Source organism: Symphalangus syndactylus, chromosome 4, assembly GCF_028878055.3.
Source record: "Symphalangus syndactylus isolate Jambi chromosome 4, NHGRI_mSymSyn1-v2.1_pri, whole genome shotgun sequence".
NCBI lineage: Eukaryota > Metazoa > Chordata > Mammalia > Primates > Hylobatidae > Symphalangus > Symphalangus syndactylus.
Window position 1 is genome coordinate 130453611 of NC_072426.2, and position 22539 is coordinate 130476149.

Sequence of the window (22539 nt, forward strand, 5' to 3'; positions counted from 1 at the left end):
ATAATACAATACTACTTTATTTTGTTGCTCAAATCATTACAGCTTTGGCCATTGGGAACCCTGTCAGTTGGTTCCAGTGTCCCTCCCTTGACATATTTCCATTATGGTGCTCTTTTTTTTTTTCTGAACATTGCTTTAATTTCTGTTACTGTAAGATACCTGCTCTTTAAAAAAATTGTCTTCTTATTGCACTTTATATGAGGTTACCAGCTTTAAAATAATGACTAATAACATCACAGTTGCCACTATTTATAGTTATATTGTTTTCTTTGATATAATTCCTTTCTGAGTCCTTTTAGTGTAGTATTCAGAAAGGGAATCTTCCATCTAAAACCTCCTCCAACAATAATACCTTGTGTTTTCTTGTATCTTTCTGTGTCTGAAAAGCAGAATTAACAGTAATCAAAACATCCCACAGAGTCAGAATTGCTTGCTGTAGAAGGGAGGATGATTGATCTCTTTCCATGAAGAATTTCTTAGCTTGTGGTCTACTCGTCCAGGAACCCTCAGAAACACAAACTTTGTATAAAGGGGAAGTATAGAGTTTTTATCAGATTTTCAGAGACATCTGTTATCCAACAAAGAGGAAAAGAATCACTGCCTTAGAGCATGAGAAATGATACAACCAACACATATTACATCCTTATTCTACCCTTGTGTCTGTGGCTTTGTATTTGTTTAAGTTCATGTCCAGCTGAAAGATGTGCAGCCCCACACTTACTACATTCAGGTCTGAGAAGGCCTCTGACAATTGTCATTGCATTTATAGTTCTATGGAGAAATAAAACATTTCCTTTAGACTCAGATTTCTGGTTTTAACAAGAAGATTAAGACAATATACTCATCCACACCTGTTTTGAAATGAAACTGTGCACTGTGGTCACTGAAGGGTCATGTAAAAGAAAAGAATGTTCCACAGTTAATCGAAAACTGAGCTTCCTCCTTTGGAAATAAATTTCTGGATTTTTCCTTTAGTGCTGGAAAATATTACATCATACAGCTATACAGTCTGACACATTCTCTGCATAACTTTACATATTAGTAATGACATTGGTTCAAGTTTAGGCAAGTGAACAAAAGACGACTGGTTGTAAAAGGCTTTTGATATAAACCTCTATTTTCTCTAGTCATTTGATCACTTTGCCCAAGTAGAATAAGTTATTTTCTTAAATTAATGTCATATTTCCAAGAAATAAATCCTGCTTTTTAATATATTGGAATTGTTGATAGATTTCTTAAAATGAAACAAAATAGCATAGTCAAATGCATAAAACATTGGACTGAGATTCAGAATATGAAGACTTTAATAACAAAGCAGGCATTAAGTATGTGACCTAATTAAAATCATTTAACTCTCCTTTTTCCTGTTTATTTTGTGTTAAGTAATACTAACTTACTTTCTACATTATAAGGATATATATAGTAACATACAGACAAAGGAAAATGTGTTACATGCAAATTGTTTTAACTCTTTAAAAGAAAGTGACTATATCCATTTAATCTCTTAAATATATTTTAGTCTGTAGAGATAATTTTAATGTTATTTTGGTATTGATAAGCTAAAAAACATGATTTTTACTTTTTTTAGGTGGGAAAAACCCTGAGTTCATGCATGTGAATATAAACTACACGGGATTTTATTTAAATTTTAAAACATATCTGCATTTCTAATACAAATAAATGTGAATTGTTGATTAAACATTCATGCCAAGTTACCTGCAGCTGAGACATGAAAATATATATTGACACAAGAATAGACGAAAAGGGGCCATACGATATTTGGTATATTCCCTGGATTTTTTTTTTTTTTTTTTTTGGTTTGCTTGTTTGATTTTCAAAAGATTTTTGTCAAACAATGTTGAGTTTTTGTTGCTAACAAACAAAAATTTCCTTTTAACTGTGGAGAGGTGAAAAACATTTGGAGATGGTAGAAGAGTGAACTGATAGAAAGGGCCAATTTATATTTTCAGTACTAATGATTTTTAACAATGCTTAGTAAGATGAATAGAACTCAAGGTAAAATATACATGCCCTAAAGCAATATGTGTATGGATGGTAATAAGAAGATAGATAATATTTCACTTACACTATTGCAGGCTTACCATGGAGCAGGTTTCATTCTTGGCTCTACCACCTTAGAAAAATCTCTTAACCCTGCTGTCTTAGTTTCTTCATATAGCATGTACTCTATAGGTCCATTTACTTACCTCTTATTCTTCTACCAACTTTTTTCTACCATTCTCTCCCTCAAAATAACAGCTTTCTGTGTGGTTAATATCTCTTCTGTTTAATCGCATGAACATGACTATCAAATGAAAGAATGTAATGGACATAATGGTTGATTCTTCAATATTCATTCCGCACCAGAATATTGATCTGAGCCAATCATGAATGTTTGTTCCTCTTTGCCAGTAATTAGTTCAGCAATGGTCAATGCTGGGAAGATTCTGAGGGTGGGGGAAGTCATTTTTCCTAAGAGAGCGCCCCAGGACAAAATGCTCTTCTTCTCCTGGAAATGACCAGTGGAACTGCTTACCCCTTACAGCACAGGCAACATGAGGCTGAAATATACCTAGAAGAGATGGCAGATTGGAAGTACTTGAACCAATGTGTATTTAATACTATAAAAACAGTAGGGAACTACAAATATATAGAAGCCATGAATCCCTCAATAATCATACTGTTTTCATTTTGTCTAGTGGGTAATATACCCATAGATAAGAAAAGAAAAGCTACAAATGATTGCCAAACAATATATTTATTAGTTCATGTTTATTAGAGTAAGGTTGCATGGTTGAGGCAAGATTTTACAAATAAGATGAGGTTTAAAAGGGCAAGTTTGGTTTAGATTAGTATAATAAAGAATGGAAGTTACAATATTCCAGGAAGAGAGACTGATTCCGTGGAAGGACAAAATTTGGTAGTGAGATAAAGGGCTAAATATGAGTTTGACTGACACAGCCTACAGCTAGAAGCAGAAAAATCAGCTGGGAAGTTCTAAACTACAAAATTTAGTATTAATTGTCTTCATGTTGTCTTTTCATTGTTTAGAAGGAATGTACTTGTAAAAGATTTTATATGAAGAGACACAGTAATAGCAGTCCTGAATTGATCCAATACAAGTGTATTTTGTAATCAATCCTTTTTCTTCCTTTGAATGAGAAAACTTGTAGATAGGTTTGAACACTAATTTGCATCCTAATATCCAATTTTCCCACATACCCTCATTCTCTTTAAAGTTTTCCATCTTTTGTTAAAGGATGACAACTGGCTGTAAGGAAGTTATAGTTTTACCTGCAATGGAATGGAAAATCTAACTACCACCCCTCAAGTTTATGAAGCTGTGATATTGGAGCCAATAAAGCCACGAGAAGCAATTTTTAAAAACTCGCATTATCTCTGCACTTTTGGGAGATTTAACTGATTGATTTTCATTTTTTAAAACGCTTTGCACTCTGACTGAATTTCTATTTGAAAGGGTTGTCTGTATCAATTCATAGTATTATTAGATTATGTCATACATTTTTTTCTGTTATATCTCACCTACAATAGTTGCCTCTTATTGGCAGATTGTATGAAAATAAACTCAGAAATGCCTAATAGATAAAGAGTTTTGATTTCTATACAAAGCCAAGCCTGTTGCATCTAAGTTTCCTTCATCTAAATTAATATAATTTATGAAATTGAGACTTTTTACCATATCAATACAGAAAACGGCTGAGCTAGGTGCTCCAAGTAGAGTTTTACTCTTCCTTGTGATTGTCATGGATTTTGTGTGTGTGTGTGTAGGTAATGGGAAAAATTATTATGCATAAAACTTTATGAGGGGTAAAATAAACCAAACCCAAACAAAAACAACAAAACATTTTCCTTAGCTTCCAAGAAAGTGCCTTTCTGAAAAAGAGCTCTTAAGCAGCCACCAATTTTGTCACTTATCATTATTCAAAGTTAATTAAAATAGCAAAACAATGCAGATTTTCCTCTTCTTAATAAAGAGTTGATGACAAATATATACAGAAAAGCAATAGGTAGTTATCTCTTACAGCTCTGTATAGTATAGAGTATTTTACTTGTTTCATTTATTTGATAATGGTGAAAAGTCTTTTACCAATTCCCTTCTGCCTCCCAGACTGCCATATTTTACTGTGTGAGGAAAATGTTCACTGTATTTCTTGGGGAATATCATTTTATAAACATCAGCATGATTGTCTTAGAATTCTTAAGACCATCTCTCTGGTCAGATTGTTTTTGTGTTGGCAGGTTAATATTACACATTGTTCAAAAAATGTTTTCTGCTGTTTTTTTCTCATTATGTGCACTCCCTTTGTACTTGCCTAGATTTCAATGGCAGGTTGCTTCAGAACAAGTAACCTGTCTGCTTAATTTTACTTTACAGAAAGTAACATGGAGTATTTAGAGCAATGTTTCATATATTTAGTAAAGTTAATTGTTAAAATATATATTTTTTAATAACAATGTCTTTTGGGTTTTTAACAATGTTTACTTGTCTCTATTTCTATTTGAAAAAGCCATACTATAGTTGTGGATTTGTCTGAAAAAGGCAGTCTTTCCTCCCAATGAGAATTACTCATTTCTGTTGTTTGCTATTTATAACTGCTTATCAGGATTTTTCTCTCTCTTATAGTCAGCAGTCAGCAGAGGACCTTGCTCGAGTACCTGCCAACTCCACTAGCAATATCTTGAACAGGTTATTGGTCAGTTATGATCCCAGGATAAGACCAAACTTCAAAGGTTTGTCTCCCCCAATAAATTTTCATTTTTATTGTTTAAAAATTAATTTTATATGTATAAAGCTTTGTGATATTTTATATGTATATGCTTTGTGATATTCAAAACAGTAAGATTTCAAAGTGATATATACCAAAAATGTCCTTAAGTTCAGAGCAATTCAATGCCTAAAATATTCAGATAAGTAAAATATGAATTCTAATTGTTTTATGGGTTACCTGTTTTTAAAAATTCAAAAAAGGATATACTGTGAATTAATAAGCCAATGTCTGTAATGGGTTTTCTAAGTACTATTCTTAACCTTAGTGGTTTAAAATTTAGACTCTGGAAATAGACCTGGCTTTCACTCACAGACACCAGAGTTATAATTTGCAGAATGATGATTTTCTCATTTAGGGAAAGAGAACAGTTCTGATGTATATTTAGTCTTTCTTACTTTTTGTTAGTATTTCACCTTAATAGAAAATTCTCTGTATTCTTTTGCTGAAAAACAATGGCCATATGATTTTTAAAAGCATGTTAGCTTTGTGAATAAAAGTGACTGTATTCTACAACATAGATTATTTTTATTCCAATTAGATATTACCATTTATCACACCTTTTAAGAACCAAAACTATGCTTACAATAAAATAAGCCGTGAGCAGATTGTACAGTTGTATAGACCTTTTTTGTACTTTTGATGAATTAGAAAAAAGCTGTATGAAAAAAATCTCCTCTGGAAAACTATAATCCTTGTTGCTGGTTAAGGACAGGTATTAATGTAGATCAGATTAACATTATAAGGCTTGATTTTTTTTTGCCTTTAGGAAAAAAAATGGTCTGCAGCTGCTTCTAGTCAACTGAAGTTATACAACTATGTTGTAAAAATGGGTTTTTGTTCATTACCAGGACCTATTCAGTTACTTTCAACAACAGCCATGGCCTAGGTTGTCACATGTCTACCATATATTGATTCACCACCTGTTTTTCATCAGTTAGTGGTTATGTGGCTAAAAGGCTAAATTCACATTTTCCCTTTGTTAGCACAACCAGCAGCCACAATGAGTTGAAAAAAAATAGAAAGAAATTTGCAACATTATACCTTAGTTCTCACTCTGTGAACTTTCAAATTATTTTTCAAAAGGTCAGGCAAAATCTTTATAATGACTCTGCTATGTGTCCAATTAGCTTTGCATTTTCATGAATTAAAAATTAAAATGTAATAATTATAAGTAAAATTTATTGAATACTGTTTTACCTATTAAAGTAAGAATTTGAACTGATTAGAAAAATGCAAAAAAATTATACTCTGTTTTCAAAATGATTCTTTAAGGATAATTTGTAGTTCCTTAAAGTAAATGTATTAGGGCAATTTTTAAAAAGATTTAAAAGTAAATGTATTTTACAGAGTCTCTACAATTTAAGACATAATTCTTCCTGAAAAAAAGAACATTATAAAATATAATTGAACTCATTTTTTATTTGTATTATGATTCCTATTTAGAAAAATATGTTAATAGCAAATATGAACATGTTATACTGAGACCATAGATTTTGCATTCCTTATGGATTGGAAAAAATATAATAATTAAATGTGTAAACCAAAAAACTATGATGATTCTGACCAAGTTTTTTACAGCTAATAAATATATTCTTAATTTTTATTCATAGGCATTCCTGTTGATGTAGTAGTCAACATTTTCATTAATAGTTTTGGATCCATTCAAGAAACAACAATGGTAAGATTGTAATTAATATTTTGTCAAATATTTCAATAGAGGAGATAGTGAAAGTAGCATTAAAACTGAACAATAAGGAGCAACTCAAAAAATCCAAGCCCTTTCCTAGTATAAAATGTCCAAATTTCTAGATTTTGTTAAATCAGTGATTTCAGTTACCCACATAATTTTGCAATTCAAATTTAGCTTTAATATTGCAGTAAAACTTACAGACTTAAAAGAATCGATGTATTCCCCCTGAAAAACTGTGATTGGATACAACCTGGAGAAAGGACTTATGCCATGAAGACTCTTGGGCAGCAGTTTTTGTTTTCTAATATGCTTATATGTTGGAACATTCAAAATGTTTTAAGTATTCAAGCTTTTTTCTTCCAATTTCCTGAGAAGAATTTTTATTTTATCTGTTATGTCCATTTTGTGATATGTAGAGCAGGGAATTGTAAGAAACAAATAAGAAAATTGATTTTCATAAGACAGGGCAATGTGAACGCCTTGAAAAGATGGTGCAGCAAGATGAAAGGGCCGGGAAAGGCAGGTGAAGACTGGGAAGGAGTGACAAGCAGACTCGTGTCTTGAAGGGAATAGGAAAGAGGTTCGAGAGAGGTTTGGCTGTTGTCCATGATAAGTTGGACTTTAGGGACAAAGTTTTCGATAAAGTAATATTAGTAGATTTCCTAAGCCTCTTGAAAGCCATTTGATAAAGTCTATTTGCTTATTAAGGTTTTAGAATATTAAATTTGTGCTATTTTTGACAAACCACATGGTGAAATAATACTTCAGGTGGAAGAAAGAAGACCTAAGGTATTTTTTCCTGTATTTTTGGGAGATACTTTTATTTTATTAAATAATCATATAAGATTTTGATTGCAAGCCTACTAAGAATGGCAAGAGTACAGTGTAATTTTCCTGAGAATATCTCAGACTAGTGAAATAATTACTTAAAATATTTACTCCATTATTCCTAGTAGCAGCAGCATAGTACATTATAAAAGCAATTGTACATTGCATTTAATTAATGACACCTATTTTTATATGTTAATTGTGATGAGAGTGTTATTTATTTGTAGAAGTATATATTTAAGCTAGGTAATGGACAACGTGTAGATATTTTAGAGAATTACTTAAAAGATTTGGGGATTATGTCCAAAATTCACTTCCAGTGACTTTTTACATCATTTAAATAACGTAGACATGCATTATAAATCACTAGGACACCTTTCTGAAATAAAATATAAACTACTATATATGACTCAAGAGACAGTATAGCACTCATTAACTGAAAATGTGGTTAATCTATCTATATACTTCACTTTCCAAGAGTAAGAGATATCATTTTCTCAAGGTAAAACTTTGCAGGAATCTATTTGATCTCCACACCCCGTTCTGTACGCTGGTTATCTAGCATGACACCACTACACTAATACGGAAACACAGCTATCAAGATATTGCATCCTGTAGGAAACATCCCCACTCTTTATCTTGCATGCCCCTGTGATCAGATCCGAGAGAGTTTTAGGTCAGCTAATGCAAGGATCTTTTTTCCTTCTTTGCATATATCATAGCTCAGTAGGTATCATTAATGTATCTATTTTGTAATAAATACTGAATTCCTTCCAACTATCAGGAAAGAATTCTGGTAGGTCTCATCAGTAGTTACTTGATTGTATTGAGTTGAAAATACCAGGGAGCATGTAATATTTAAATAATTTCTTACAGAGTTTTGATGATTATGATAAAATATTTCATCATCTCTAATATTATATCCTCTCACTCATCTGCACAGACCCATCCCAGTAGTTAGCCAAGAATAACTTATCCTTGGCACCAAATTCAATAAATTCTTACCATGGAGTCTTTACCCTTGCTTTTTATTCTTGATCTCCTTCTCTTCTAAACAGAAATTTTTATGGCTATTCTCACTCCCTTTGCACACTCTTTTCAATCTAGGATTTTCATCTCTATTATTTGCCTGTTACTTTAATAGCTTCTATACTGTAATTAAATTATTTTTGTGTGTATTCCTTTTATTCTGTAATAGACTATAAACTCATAAAATTAGCAATAATGTATTCTACTTATTCATTTTTCCATAAAATACAGAAGATATTAGGCACTCAATGGTGAACACATAAATAAATATTTTTATATTAGCCAATAGTGAATGAATAAATGAACAAGTAAAATTGCTATTTGTTTAGTTAAGTAAAATGGTTGGTGGAACAAATTTAAACAGTAGACTAATGTTGAGCATTTAGATGGCTTAATAACAGACTGAATAATGTCATTACTACAGAGTGTAATTTTGAAAACGTTGAAAACCTTTATCTAAAGGAGTCAAATTATTTATATTCATTATTTCTTTGATCATATAGCCTGGATGAAAACCAATCTGCCGTTCACTTTATATTGACCGACATGCCTAAATGTTTAAGATCAGAACTACACTCATTAAATAGATGTAAATATTCCATTTTACCATAATTATTCTTTTTTGCTTCCAGCAATATTTATTTTATATACCCTTATACAGTAGAATTGTACACATATATCATTTTACAGTCGTATTTCATATATTTGCTCAGTCTTCTCAAGGCAAATGCTGTAATACCTTGTTGCTTAATAGTTAGGAAAGCATAAGTCATTATAGATATATAAATGACATTAAAATCTTTCAAAAGAAAAAATTCATCTAGACAACACTTCATTTCTTCATAATTTGTTATAAACAATGGTCAGAAAATAATAGTGATAACACAGAAGTGTAACCCAAAAGGGTATACATGTCTGGACAGGAGTTATGTTATGAGAGGATACTTCTTCAAAACAAACAAAAATAATAAAAATAAACAAAATGTTCCCCAAAACAAGAGTTTGAGAAAGCAGAGAGTATTAGATTTGTCTACATATAGGATGTACATTCATGGCACTATAATGGTGGGCTGTGTGTGAGTTGTGTCATCCAACAGGCTTGTGTTTGAGTCTGTTGTGTCCTTGCTGTGTTACTAAAGGGAGTGAATAAGTTGCAAATTAAAACGATGGTATTTTGACTGGCATAGCAACCACTATGCCAGTGATGATGACTTTTTGGTTGTCATACATTAGCAAATTAATTTAAAATTTCACAATAGTATATTATCCTAAAAACTGAATTATTTCTAATTGTATTAGCAGTCCTACTGTATATGTGTGGCTTTGACTATTACTGGCCTCCTAGAAATCTCCCCTACAAGGATCTACAAAAATAAAGGAAGTCCTGGCCAGGCACAGTGGCTCATGTCTGTAATCCCAGGAACTTGGGAAGCTGAGGCAGGTGGATCACTTGAGGTCAGGAGTATAAGACCAGCCTGGCCAACATTGTGAACCCCATCTATACTAAAAATACAAATAAATAAATAGATAAATAAATTAGCCGGGCGTGGTGGTGCACACCAGTTATCCCAGCTACTTGAGAGGCTGAGGCTGGAGAATCACTTGAATCCAGGAGGTGGAGTCTGCAGTGAGCTGAGATCGTGCCAAAGGAAGTCTTAACATTTAAAAAGCTTCAGTATTGTCCTGTGCTTTCCTCTGAAGTTCAAACCATTCTACTTCAGCAGATAGTGCTTATTAAAGAAAGCACAATGCAGAACACAGAGCCTGGAGTAGATATAACATGAATAGCCACGAGTCAGGTGTCAGAAAGATGGAGGGCAACTTTTAAAGGAAGAGGGGCAGACCATTTCATCAGTGGATAATGTTGATTATCAACCGAGAAGCAAGCAAAGTTATTGGCATTAATGTTATTGTCAGGAAATCTTAACCAATTCCATTTGGAAAAAATTTGTTTTTGCTTTTTTTCTCTAAATTTAGATGCTAAATGTTGCTGGCTAAACTAGAAGTCACCTCACATTATTAATAAGCCATAATTGTGTAGTGGAGGAAAAATTACAGCCTTATTAATATTCCTTAAGCTCTTCCGTATCTCTATGGTTGTATGCTGCTTCAGCCTGTTTTATGGCCTCATTGTGAAGCTTTATAGTTCCTATTTCTCATGTCTGTGTGCTCATTTGTATTTTGCTACCTTACATTTTTGTAAGGTATCATTATCAATATTATAAGTGGTATTTACCAACATTAACAGTAGCATCACCAAAACTGTCAAATAAATGTTATCATCCCAATGTGAAGTTGCTGGAACAGTCAGTTCTAGTTCTACCAGTTTATGTGCTACTGCTTGTGACAACTGAAATAAGAGTATTCAAAACAGTGAGAAGAATGATTTGTTAGGTGCTAGGTGACATCTGTTCTACAGTTATGCTTACAATATTTGTTGAGTTTCCATTCAGTTCCTAACTTTGGCTTTAATCAGCAAGATTTTCATAATTGAAAATGTGACCTATTGAACTTATGTGGGGAAAACTAGGTATTATGGTGTATTGTCATAATCTATACACTGACACTTTGCCTTATCAGAAATACATAAAAGCTCTTTCATGGAAATAAAAGCCTGTTTATACAATCCATTTTCTTTCTTTAGTTTAGGCATGCTTTGTAATTATATTGAATTATTATTGCACTATAATTCATGATCCTGTCAGACTTTCTATGCCTTTTTGTTCCATGACTTTTTGTTTATTTTAATAATAGATTGCAACTCCTTTTGGGAAACACAGCTGTGACTGTCAAGAAAAAAAATCATATTTGAGATCCACTAAAAATGCTTGATTCTAGTTCTTGGTAATTGCTCATCTTTGTTGTTTTAAAACAATTTTATTTTATATATTTTTATATTTAGATTTAAAATGCTTTCCTTAAAACTTGCCTAAGTTTACTATTTATGTTTTGTTTTTGTTGTTAATTTTAAAGCATGTACTATAGAATAATAGAATTTACTGTAGAATAATATTAGACATATTTGTCCCATTTTTATTTCACATATCTTAGTAGATTTTACATCTTAGATGTAAAATCATAAACATTAAACTGATTTCATATTTATTTTTCTCATGTTATTCATCTTCAGGGTTTGCACTCTGTTGTTGGCTGAATAATGGCTCCCTAAAGATGTTCATGTAATCACTGGTAATCACAATTCTTATATGAAATTTCTAATCTCACTAGAGGCTAAATTTTTATCCGTTTCAAACCTGTGGATGTGCTGTTTTATATAATAAAAAGGACATTTCAGATGTGATTAAATTAAATATTTGGAGATCGGGGGCGAGTATCCCAGTTTCTTCAAGTGAGCCAGTATAATTGCTAGCGTTCTTCTAAGACAGAGACAGCAATATCAGGGTCAGTGGTAGTAGCTGTGATGCAGGAAGCATGAAGCGGTAGTCATGCAAGGAAGGGACCACGACTCAAGGAATGCAGGTGACCTCTAGAAGCTGAAGAAGCCAAAGGAAACAGGTTCTTTCCTCAGAGGCTTCAAAGGAACCAACCCTTCAGACATAACAATTGACTTCAGCTCAGTGAACATGATTTTGGTCTTCTAAGCTACAGAACTGTAAGATACTAAATTTGTGGTGCTTTAGGCCACTGTTTTTGGTTATTTTGTTACAGTGGCAATTGGAAACTAGTACATATGCTGATGAGCATTTGTTAGTATTTTTTTTCCTTCTGAATTCTGCTGGAGGTTTATCTGATTGCATATAACTTCCTCCCAAGTCCAGCTGAAGGATTATCTGATTATAACATAACTTTTTCCATATATGAAAATGCCAGACTAATCAGTTGTATTTTATTGAGTAATTACTTAAACCTCTCACTCATTAAGGTTAATTCTATTAAGGATGTAACTTTTAAATATATATATATATACGTTTTTAGTAGTTAAAATATACTTTATTCCTTTCTCTATGTCAAAGTTACCTTTTTTCAGTGTATGTACATGAAACTGAACAATTTATTATGGATACTTCCCTCATTACCTTTTTTCTTCAAGTTACATTATTTGGAAGCATTGGTGATTAAATTTCACAAGTAAGAGTACTGTATTAGGCATTGAGGAAGGATGAAAAATGTCCAAGTTTTGTTTTCTCTTTCCAGTAATTTGGTTATTGTTATTAATGGATATGAAAAAAATTAATGGTGTGAATAATGCTAGACAACTTCCTGAACTGAACTGTCAACATGATACAGAAGGCATTTCCTCATTCCTGTATTTAATAGAAGTGTATTGGACGCTTTTTATACTCAGCCTCAGCAGGTTTCTATTCTTTATGGGGTTTCCAGCCTAGTGTGGCACCACAGCACCACCTAGCAGGCTCTCCTAATAGAAGTGGACTATGAGCATAGATCTGGAAAAATTAATTATCCATACGGTTTTATTGAAGAATCTTTAATTAAAAACCTTGAAAAATTATATATTGAGAAAAATCACTACTATATAACCTAAGAGCTTTTACAGGCATTCGGGTAACTTGCAATTCTTATATGAAATTTTAACCTGACTAGAGGCTAAATTTTAAATCCTTTTCAAACCAGGCTTTTAATAGCGCTATTGACAGAACTTTAATTATATTGCTGCTAGATGCTATAAGAGCTGATCTCTTTTATTTATTTGAATGCTAATTTTTGCCATAATGCAAAGAAAACAGATGAATTTAAGATTACATATATGAGCTATTCTAACAACATTACAAAATACAAACAGTTCTTAATATTAAAATATCATTTATGAAACTTAACTGATTATATTGTCTTGTTGTGAAATGTTTTATTGCCTTGAAGAAATAGTTTAATTTGGGTGTTAATTGGTTCTAAAAGTTTTTGGAGACCATCCATTTTTTCAGATAATGATTAATAGTGTGCTATTTGGAATGAACAATGAATAGTATTTGTCACCAAGTACTTTAAAAGCAATTAAGTAATTTCCCACTCATAAAAGAAGTCTGTTTCTGATGGGAATTTGTTTCTTGCAAAATAAATTATAGAGCTATAATTACTGTGATTGAATAATTGAAAATGAAAATAAATAGGTTTCAAAGATGGTTATCTTAATATAAAGCATTTGAAATGCCAATAACTAGTAATTATTTGAAAATACTCATAAAACACTAACCAAAACATGTAACTAGTGAGCTTTTATCTTTTAATGAATGTTCAACACAAACTATTAACTTAAATTGTAAAAATTTGAAATATTCTTAAAAGACACATAAGCTTGCTGGAACTTGTGTTGAATCATAATATTATATGGCCTCATTAATAGAAAAGAATCTTTGAAGAACTTTCATAATGAAATAAGAAGTAATAATCAGGACGATACATTGAATGAACCAATGAAGTAGGCAATTTCCAGTTTTGGTGATGCTCATTAGAATATGACAATGATGGAATTCTATTTAAAAAAAATAATTGGGGTAGAGACCCATTTGAACTTTTTTTATGGTGTATTGAGGTTACAATGATGCAGCTTAAAGCAAGAAGAGTTTAGGAGATGCTAAAAAATATATGTTAGCACTGTGTTGAGATTTGAGATCTAGAGGTGAATGACTGTTCAAAGTAATCGTAGGTAGATCATCTCAGTACAGAGAAACCCAAATATGTTACACTATATGCAGAATTTTTTGAAGCAAAAAAGCATATTAAGCACTCTACAAGCATTAAAAAGGAATAACAACAACATGAAGGATATTTCCTAATAAAATGAAAAAGTTTTTTAGCACCTAATATCTCCAGGTGCAGTTCATGTACTTTGCATATAACATCGCACAGAATTCTTCCTAAAACTCTATGTTGTGAGTGTATGATTATTATCCCTATCTTATATAGAAGGGAACTTTGTCTTCCATTCACTCCTTAATCCCCTGCAATTTTGTTTTTGATACACCACTGTACCCAAAATGTTTTTGCTACAATCTTCAGTGGCTTCCTCATTTGCTGAAAGTAGTCAGTGTTTTTGTTTGTTTGTTTGTTTTTGTATTTTACCTTCTGTGGCGCTTGCTGCAGTTGACCATCACAAAGCTTTTGTTCTTTTGGTTTGGTGAAATCACATTCTTAGGATTTTTTTCTTTTTCAGTCTTCTAGCCAGTCCTTTAAATGCTTACCCTCCCAGGTATTTTTGTGTTTCTTGTTTTTGTTTTTGTTCTGTATTCCTGCTCTAAGTGATAATTTTGAACAAAGCTATTCTTAGTCTTGATTTTTTTTGGTAATGTTTTGAAGGTTCATGCATGTTGTAATATGTATCAGAATTTCATTCCTTTTTTATGGCCAAATAATATTCCATTGTGTGTGCATGTACATACCAAATTTTGGTTGTTTATCTCTTAACGGACATGGGTTATTTTCACCTTTTGGCTACTGTAAATAATGTTGCTATGAACATGGGTGTACAAGTGTATCTGTTGGAGTGTCTGCTTTCAATTTTGGGGGTATATACCTAGGATTGGAATTGCTGAATCATATATAAATTCTGTGTTTAGCTCTTTGAGGAAAATATATAATTTTTAAAAGTTTAAGACAGACTTATAGTGAAGACATATCAATGATTTATTTGATGCACTAATAAGGGAACCAACAGCATAGTGAAGCTGATTCAAGGAAGAATTCAAGAGACTGCAGTGAAAGAAATAAAGCTGAAATTGATTGTTAAATTTAATACAAAACTTGTTAATGTTATACAGAGACATATAGGCATAGTCTTGGAGAATTTTTTTTTCTACAAGACAGAAATCATTAGTAACATCAATTTTTAAAAGTTATCTAATTTTACAGTCATAACCCTAATCAATAGAAAGTAGCAATTCAAAGTTACATTGTCCTGGAGAATCACAGGCATTAAGTTGGGCTTATTAGACATTGTTTTAGTGTGATATTCAAAGAACAAACAATATTTTTGCCTTATCTTAAAATTCTGGATTTTTTTTCTTAATCTTGTATTTCTTGACTTTGATTTTGTTTATGGTGTTTTTTGCATTCACTTTTTAAGAGTAGACTCAATGTAGACATTATTGTAGCTTTATTCATAATTGACAAAAATGTCATTTACTAAATGGATGGATAAACACACCAAATTGGTACATTTGTTACCAAACATAATTAGATGTTATCCTCCAAAGTTTATCTTTTATATTAGCTTTCATTCCTAGTTTAGAACATTCTATGGGTTTTGTCAAATGTATAATGATATATATTCACCATTATAGTATCATACAGAAGAGTTTCACTGCCCTAAAATCTGTAGCTGCCCTAAAAATCATCTGTGCTTTGCCTGTTCATCCCTTTCTCCTCTCTGAATTCTGGCACCACTGATCTTTTTATTGTCTCCATAGTTTTGCCTTTTCCAGAATGTCAGATAATTGGAATCGTACATTATGCAGCCTTTTCAGATTGGCTTCTTTCACTTAATGTTATGCACTTAATGTTACACCATATCTTTTCATGGCTTGATTGTTCAGTTCTTTTTAACACTAAATAATATTCCATTGTCTGAATGTAACACAGTTTACTTACCCATTCATCTACCGAATGACATTTTCATCAATTATGAATAAAGCTACAATAAACATCCAAGTGAAGGGTTTTGTGCTGACATGTTTTCAGCTCCTTTGGGCGAATACCTAGGAGTGTGATTGCTGGATCATATGGTAAAAGTATGTTTTGTTTTGTAAGAAACCACTGTCTCCAAAGTGGCTGAACAGTTTTTAATTTTTATCAATAATGAATGAGTTTTTTCCAGTTTTTCCACATCCTTGCGTTCGTTATTGTCAGTGTTCTGGATTATGGCCATTCAAACAGGTGTGTAGTGGTATCTGATTGTTGTTTTAATTTGCATTTCCCTGATGTCATAGGATGTTGAACATCTTTTCATACACTTATTTGCCATCTGTATATATTCTTTGGGGTAGTATCCGTTCAGGTCTTTTGGACATTTTTTAATTGAGTTGTTTGTTTTCTGTGGTTGAGTTTCAAGAGTTCTTGGTATATATCTCGGCCTTGATTTTAACTCCTACCTTTCCACTGTCTCTTGCTTGGCCCCTGAATTGTTTGGGCCATTTTCTCTATCTTGATATTTAATCATTCTTACTATGATTGATTATATTGTATTGTTGATGAAACTGATTAAGAAGTGGTGTCTTTTTGCCTCTGTCTTTATTCTGCTTTTCCCATGTGTCACCCACCACCTGTCAAAGTTTTTACTCTTTGGGAACCTCACCAGATTTAAGTTCTACAGCCTTTCCTGATCCCTGGTGTCTGACGTGATCATTTATTCTCTCAACAAGTATTGCTTTGTTCTTACATCCCTTAAGGTCTTTACCAATTGTTTCATGACTTGTTCAATCATCACTTCCTGAGGATATGGACCCCATGTTCTTATCCCTCCCAGATAGCTCAGACCTTTGAACATGGGAAGTCTTTATTAATGAATAACTGTTGAATTAATGAACAAATAAAGGAAGGAATGATTGTTTAACATAGTCCAGCAAAACCAGTTTTTAAATGAGCCTCTTTAATCACTGAATTTAATCTGGACCATAGTAACAAGTAGTCCACACAACAAGTTTGCCATGTTACTTCATATATCTCTAGTCAGTGAAATCCGAATAATAGTCTGAAAATCTCAGATTTGTTTTCTAGTACCATTTTGTGTTGATCTCTGTATGGCTAGCACCTAATGTAGTGCTTGATGTTTAGTACATATAAAAATGCCTTCTAAAAGCTTTTGAAGAATTAGTAAAATGTTAGCTTTAATAATGTTTAGCAGCCAACTAAAACTTCTAGGTAACATCTTTACAATAATAGAAAAGGAATGCTGTCAATAGTAATGTCTGCATATTCAAAATGGTGATAATAGACATAATGATAATAATGTTAATAATACATATAATAAAAGTAATAAACTTTTGTGAGTACTCACTTGGGGCCAGGTTTCATGCTTTCGGTAGAGTATTTCCTTTAACTCTTAGAGTAACTGTGGACTAATTTTACTGACAAGGAATTTGAGGCTCAGAGAAGTTAAATAACTTGACTTAAACCCATATAGCAAATTATTTAGCACAGAATTTAGACCCAGATTTCTCTAACTACAGGTCTAAGCATAGGTATCAATTCATTAGTTAGCTGAAACCGATCTTCGGAGTCAAAATTAGATGTGCATTGTGAACTGGTTTTTGTTTTATGTTTACATAGCCTTTTTCAAGTTATGTTTGACTGATGTTCAATGTCCCTTATGGTTATTTTTTTAAAAGCAAGGGGAGCTCACAGCTTTATCCTTGCTAACCAGACCATGAAAATGAATATATCATTAATAAATAATTTTTGAATGAATGATTTCATTTACCTAGGGATTTAGATGGAATTTAAATAAATGTTCTCTGAAAGTCTGTGATCTAATCTGTAGCTGGATTCCCAAGGATGCAAAATGGGAAGAAAATAAAGGAAACCTGTTTATTTATATAGCAGGTTATATGTTAATCCTTTACACTGAGTATTTTATTTAATCCTCACATTAGGATATCTATATATATCCTCTCTCTATATATATATATATCCTATACATATCTATCTATCCTATATATGTATCCTCTATATATATCCTATATATATCCTCCATATATAATCCTATGTATATATCCTATACATATATCCTCTATATATATCCTATATATCATATATACACACACACACACACACACACTATATTAAGAAACTGAGTTTCGAAGGGCTAAGAAACTTGCTCAGGGCCAAACTTTTAAGACTTAGAGGTGAACTCTTAATCAGCCCTTTTACCTTTCCAAGCCCGTGCTGTTTCCATTATACCAGCCTTTATAAATTACGTTATTATAAATTTTTAAAAAGTTATTTATGAAGGTATAAAGACTAAAAATGGAGGTTGACTATAAATAAAGTGTTCTTACATCATTTCTAATTTTTTCATAGTTGGTTGTTATTTTGTCAAGGCTATGTAGGGCTCTTCTCTATCCTACACAGCTTTCTGCTGATTAAAATGCTTGGACTTAATGTACTGATAAAAAACACAAATGTATTCTTGGGTTGTGTAGAAACATTCATAAGATTTCAAGAAGGATTTAGGATAGCAAACTTCCCATGGAGAAACACTATTAAAATTCCTATAGAAATTTAAAGACTTTAAACTATACTACAAGGCTACAGTAACCAAAACAGCATGGTACTGGTACCACAACAGAGACATAGATCAATGGAACAGAACAGAGCCCTCAGAAATGATGCCGCATAGCTACAACTATCTGATCTTTGACAAACCTGACAAAAACAAGAAATGGGGAAAGGATTCCCTATTTAATAAATGGTGCTGGGAAAACTGGCTAGCCATATGTAGAAAGCTGCAACTGGATCCCTTCCTTACACCTTATACAAAAATTAATTCAAGATGGATTAAAGACTTATATGTTAGACCTAAAACCATTAAAATCCTACAAGAAAACCTAGGTAATACCATTCAGGACATAGGTGTGGGCAAGGACTTCATGTCTAAAACACCAAAAGCAATGGCAACAAAAGCCAGAATCGACAAATGGGATCTCATTAAACTAAAGAGCTTCTGCACAGCAAAAGAAACTATCATCAGAGTGAACAGGCAACCTACACAATGGGAGAAAATTTTTGCAACCTACTCATCTGACAAAGGGCTAATATCCAGAATCTACAATGAACTCAAACAAATTTACAAGAAAAAAACAAACAACCCCATCAAAAAGTGGGCAGAGGACATGAACAGACACTTCTCAAAAGAAGACATTTATGCAGCCAAAAAACACATGAAGAAATGCTCCTCATCACTGGCCATCAGAGAAATGCAAATCAAAACCACAGTGAGATACCATCTCACACCAGTTAGAATGGCCATCATTAAAAAATCAGGAAACAACAGGTGCTGGAGAGGATGTGGAGAAATAGGAACACTTTTACACTGTTGGTGGGACTGTAAACTAGTTCAACCATTGTGGAAGTCAGTGTGGCGATTCCTCAGGGATCTAGAACTAGAAATACCATTTGACCCAGCCATCCCATTACTGGGTATATACCCAAAGGACTATAAATCATGCTGCTATAAAGACACATGCACACGTATGTTTATTGCGGCACTATTCACAATAGCAAAGAGTTGGAACCAACCCAAATGTCCAACAACGATAGACTGGATTAAGAAAATGTGGCACATATACACCATGGAATACTATGCAGCCATAAAAAATGATGAGTTCGTGTCCTTTGTAGGGACATGGATGAAACTGGAAAACATCATTCTCAGTAAACTATCGCAAGGACAAAAAACCAAACACCGCATGTTCTCACTCATAGGTGGGAATTGAACAATGAGAACTCATGGACACAGGAAGGGGAACATCACGCTCCGGGGACTGTTGTGGGGTGGGGGGAGGGGGGAGGGACAGCATTAGGAGATACACCTAATGCTAAATGACGAGTTAATGGGTGCAGGAAATCAACATGGCACATGGATACATACGTAACAAACCTGCACATTGTGCACATGTACCCTAAAACCCTAAAATATAATAAAAAAAAAAAAAAAAAAAATAGCAAAACGTACTTAATGTGGACTTCACACTCAAAACAATTAGGAATTTTTTAAATGCTGTTTGGTAGGATTCCAAATTTTTTTTACTATAAACTTAAACATGAGTTTATCTTTTGCAGTTATACTGATTTACAATCAAGCTTAAAATAAGACAGCTCAAGAAAATGATTTACTTTACTTTTTACTTTGAAGGCTTGTTCTTAGTTGATAACATTTCCGAATATTGCCTTAACAAATAAACCCAGTAATTGTGCTTACAGGTAGAGTCATAAGACCATCTTTGCAGGTGCCAGTTTAAACAGGGTCCCTAGTTAGAGTAACATTAACACTCAGGGTGCCTGCTGTCTGTTGATACTACTGGAACTTAATATACTAAACAGATGTATGATTGGTTCTACCTAAGATTACATTTCTCAATTCCAACTATATTTAACTAAAACTCTTTCATTGAAATTTTATAAACAAAGAAATTATTAGAAAATAAAAAAAAAAACACAACTTAGATAAACCAGTTACAAATCTGTTAAACCTTCAACATTTCAAATCATTCCATACATCATTCAAAATAGGTTCTCAAGTCCTGCTGTCAAGCCACTGGCTCCGTGGCCCAGAACTGCTTAGATTTCCAGTGTTTCATCTGTACTTCTACATTTACTTTCTTCATAGCTTTGTGGAAGACAGCTGTCAGCCCTACAATTTCACAGAATATCTTGTCTTATAATGCAAAACCTGTCTTGTATTAATCATAGAAAGTTTCTACAGGACTTCTCTACCATAGCCGCTGTCCCTTCCTGCCTAAGCTTCCTCTGGCTGTGTCTACTGTCATGGATGCACCATCATCTAGGTTCACAGCCTTACAGCCCACGTCTGACAACTATGACTTCACCATATGATTGCTCAACCTTATTGATTCTTTACATATTTTAAGAAACATTTGATTTGATTCTATAATTCGGGGAGAGTAAAAACTAGATTCCTGACTGATGCTCATGGTTGTAAGAAATGTATATTAAAATAATTAATGTTCTGCAGTAAAAAAAAAAAAAAAAAAAAAAAAGAAATTTAAAAACAAAGCTATTTTTTGTATATAATTTTAGATTAGTTAACCATACCATTTTGAAAATAGGTAGAACATGGAATTATGCTTCCAAAACATGTGTTCATGTATGGAAATTTTAAGGGGAATATTGTATGATACAGGCTTAATTTATGAACTTTCACCCCAAAAATATAGAATGACTTCTTTTTTAATTATGCAAAACATGTTGAACTTAAATACTAGCATTTCTTTAATTTCTGTCAGATAATACCATGAATATTATTATAAAATAGTGATATAAAATCTTTAGAAATTAATTACTGAGCAGCCAATCAGCATACATTCCCAAAGATATTTGTTTTGGTCTGGATAAAGAATACCAATAAGTGGCTGAGTATGGTGGCTCATGTCTATAATCCTAGTACTTTGTGAGACCAAGGAGGGAAGTTTGCTTGAGCCCGGGCTTTCGAGACCAGCCTGGCCAACATAATGTGATATCATCTGTATACAATTTTTTTTTAATTACCCAGGAGATTGAGGCTGCAGTGAGCTGTGATAGTTTCACTGCACTCCAACCTAGGCAACAGAGCAAGACCCTGTCTCAAAAATAAAAATAAAAATCTAAAGTAAATAAAGAATACCTATAAGGTTTTAATACTTATATCCCTATACATTTATGTAATATTCTATCAAAAGGAGATAAACTAATATTAGGCTGAAATAAAGCATTCTAACTCTGGAAGCCACATTGGCAATGTTTCTTGGCAGCTACACCCAAATAATACTGAAATTCTCTTGTCAAGAATAAGACAATATCTCAACTGTTATTTTATTTTCTATCCATCCCTGTTTCAGAAAGAGTTGAGGTATATGATAAGAAAACTACAATGTAGTAATTGAGAAAGAACTGAATGTGTAAGAGACATACAATGATAATTGCACCAGGATATGAGAGATAAATTGTTAATGCAATTGGTAGTAGAGTTAATGTTTAGCTTCCCAGCTACAAGACTAAAAGAAAAACACAATTAAGTCTTTTTTTCCAGTCATATAAAGCATATAAAAGCATCAGGAGAGCATTTTGATAGTGTAAACTCTGAGATTAAATGTGATTTTTACTTAGCACATGGTAAATACCTATATAATGGTATGATAGTAATATATTTCTAACAACTTAAAAATTAAATAAGGAATTCATCCTGTGTATTTTGATATAAGGGTCATTGATTACAATAAAGGGTCATAGCTTTAACAACAAGTATGTAAAATATACATACACAGCTGCATCTGGTTATTTCTTATACTGAAACTTAATATCAAATTAAGGACATAATATTTTATCATAATATTATGAATGCATATTTTAAATATAGCAATTCAAAGTTTTAGGGTTTTGGTGATTTACCTTGATAAAATACATCACCTAAAGGTGGTGATATGGTTTGGGCATGTCCCCACCCAAATGGCATCTTGAATTGTAGCTCCCATAATTCTCACATGTTGTGGGAGGGACCTGGTGGGAGATAATTGA

The 22539-nt window shown here is 32.6% G+C and overlaps 1 protein-coding gene across 3 annotated transcripts in view; it reads left to right on the plus strand.

The window, feature by feature from the left end:
* The window catches only part of GLRB (glycine receptor beta), a 92519-nt gene that overhangs the window by 37835 nt on the left and 32145 nt on the right, over positions 1–22539 (plus strand). For all 3 annotated transcript variants that reach the window (XM_055276237.2, XM_055276240.2, XM_055276238.2), the window contains exons 3-4: positions 4646–4752; positions 6401–6468. In XM_055276237.2, the coding sequence (XP_055132212.1) occupies positions 4646–4752; positions 6401–6468 (175 nt within the window). The remainder of the gene's footprint in view (positions 1–4645; positions 4753–6400; positions 6469–22539) is intronic.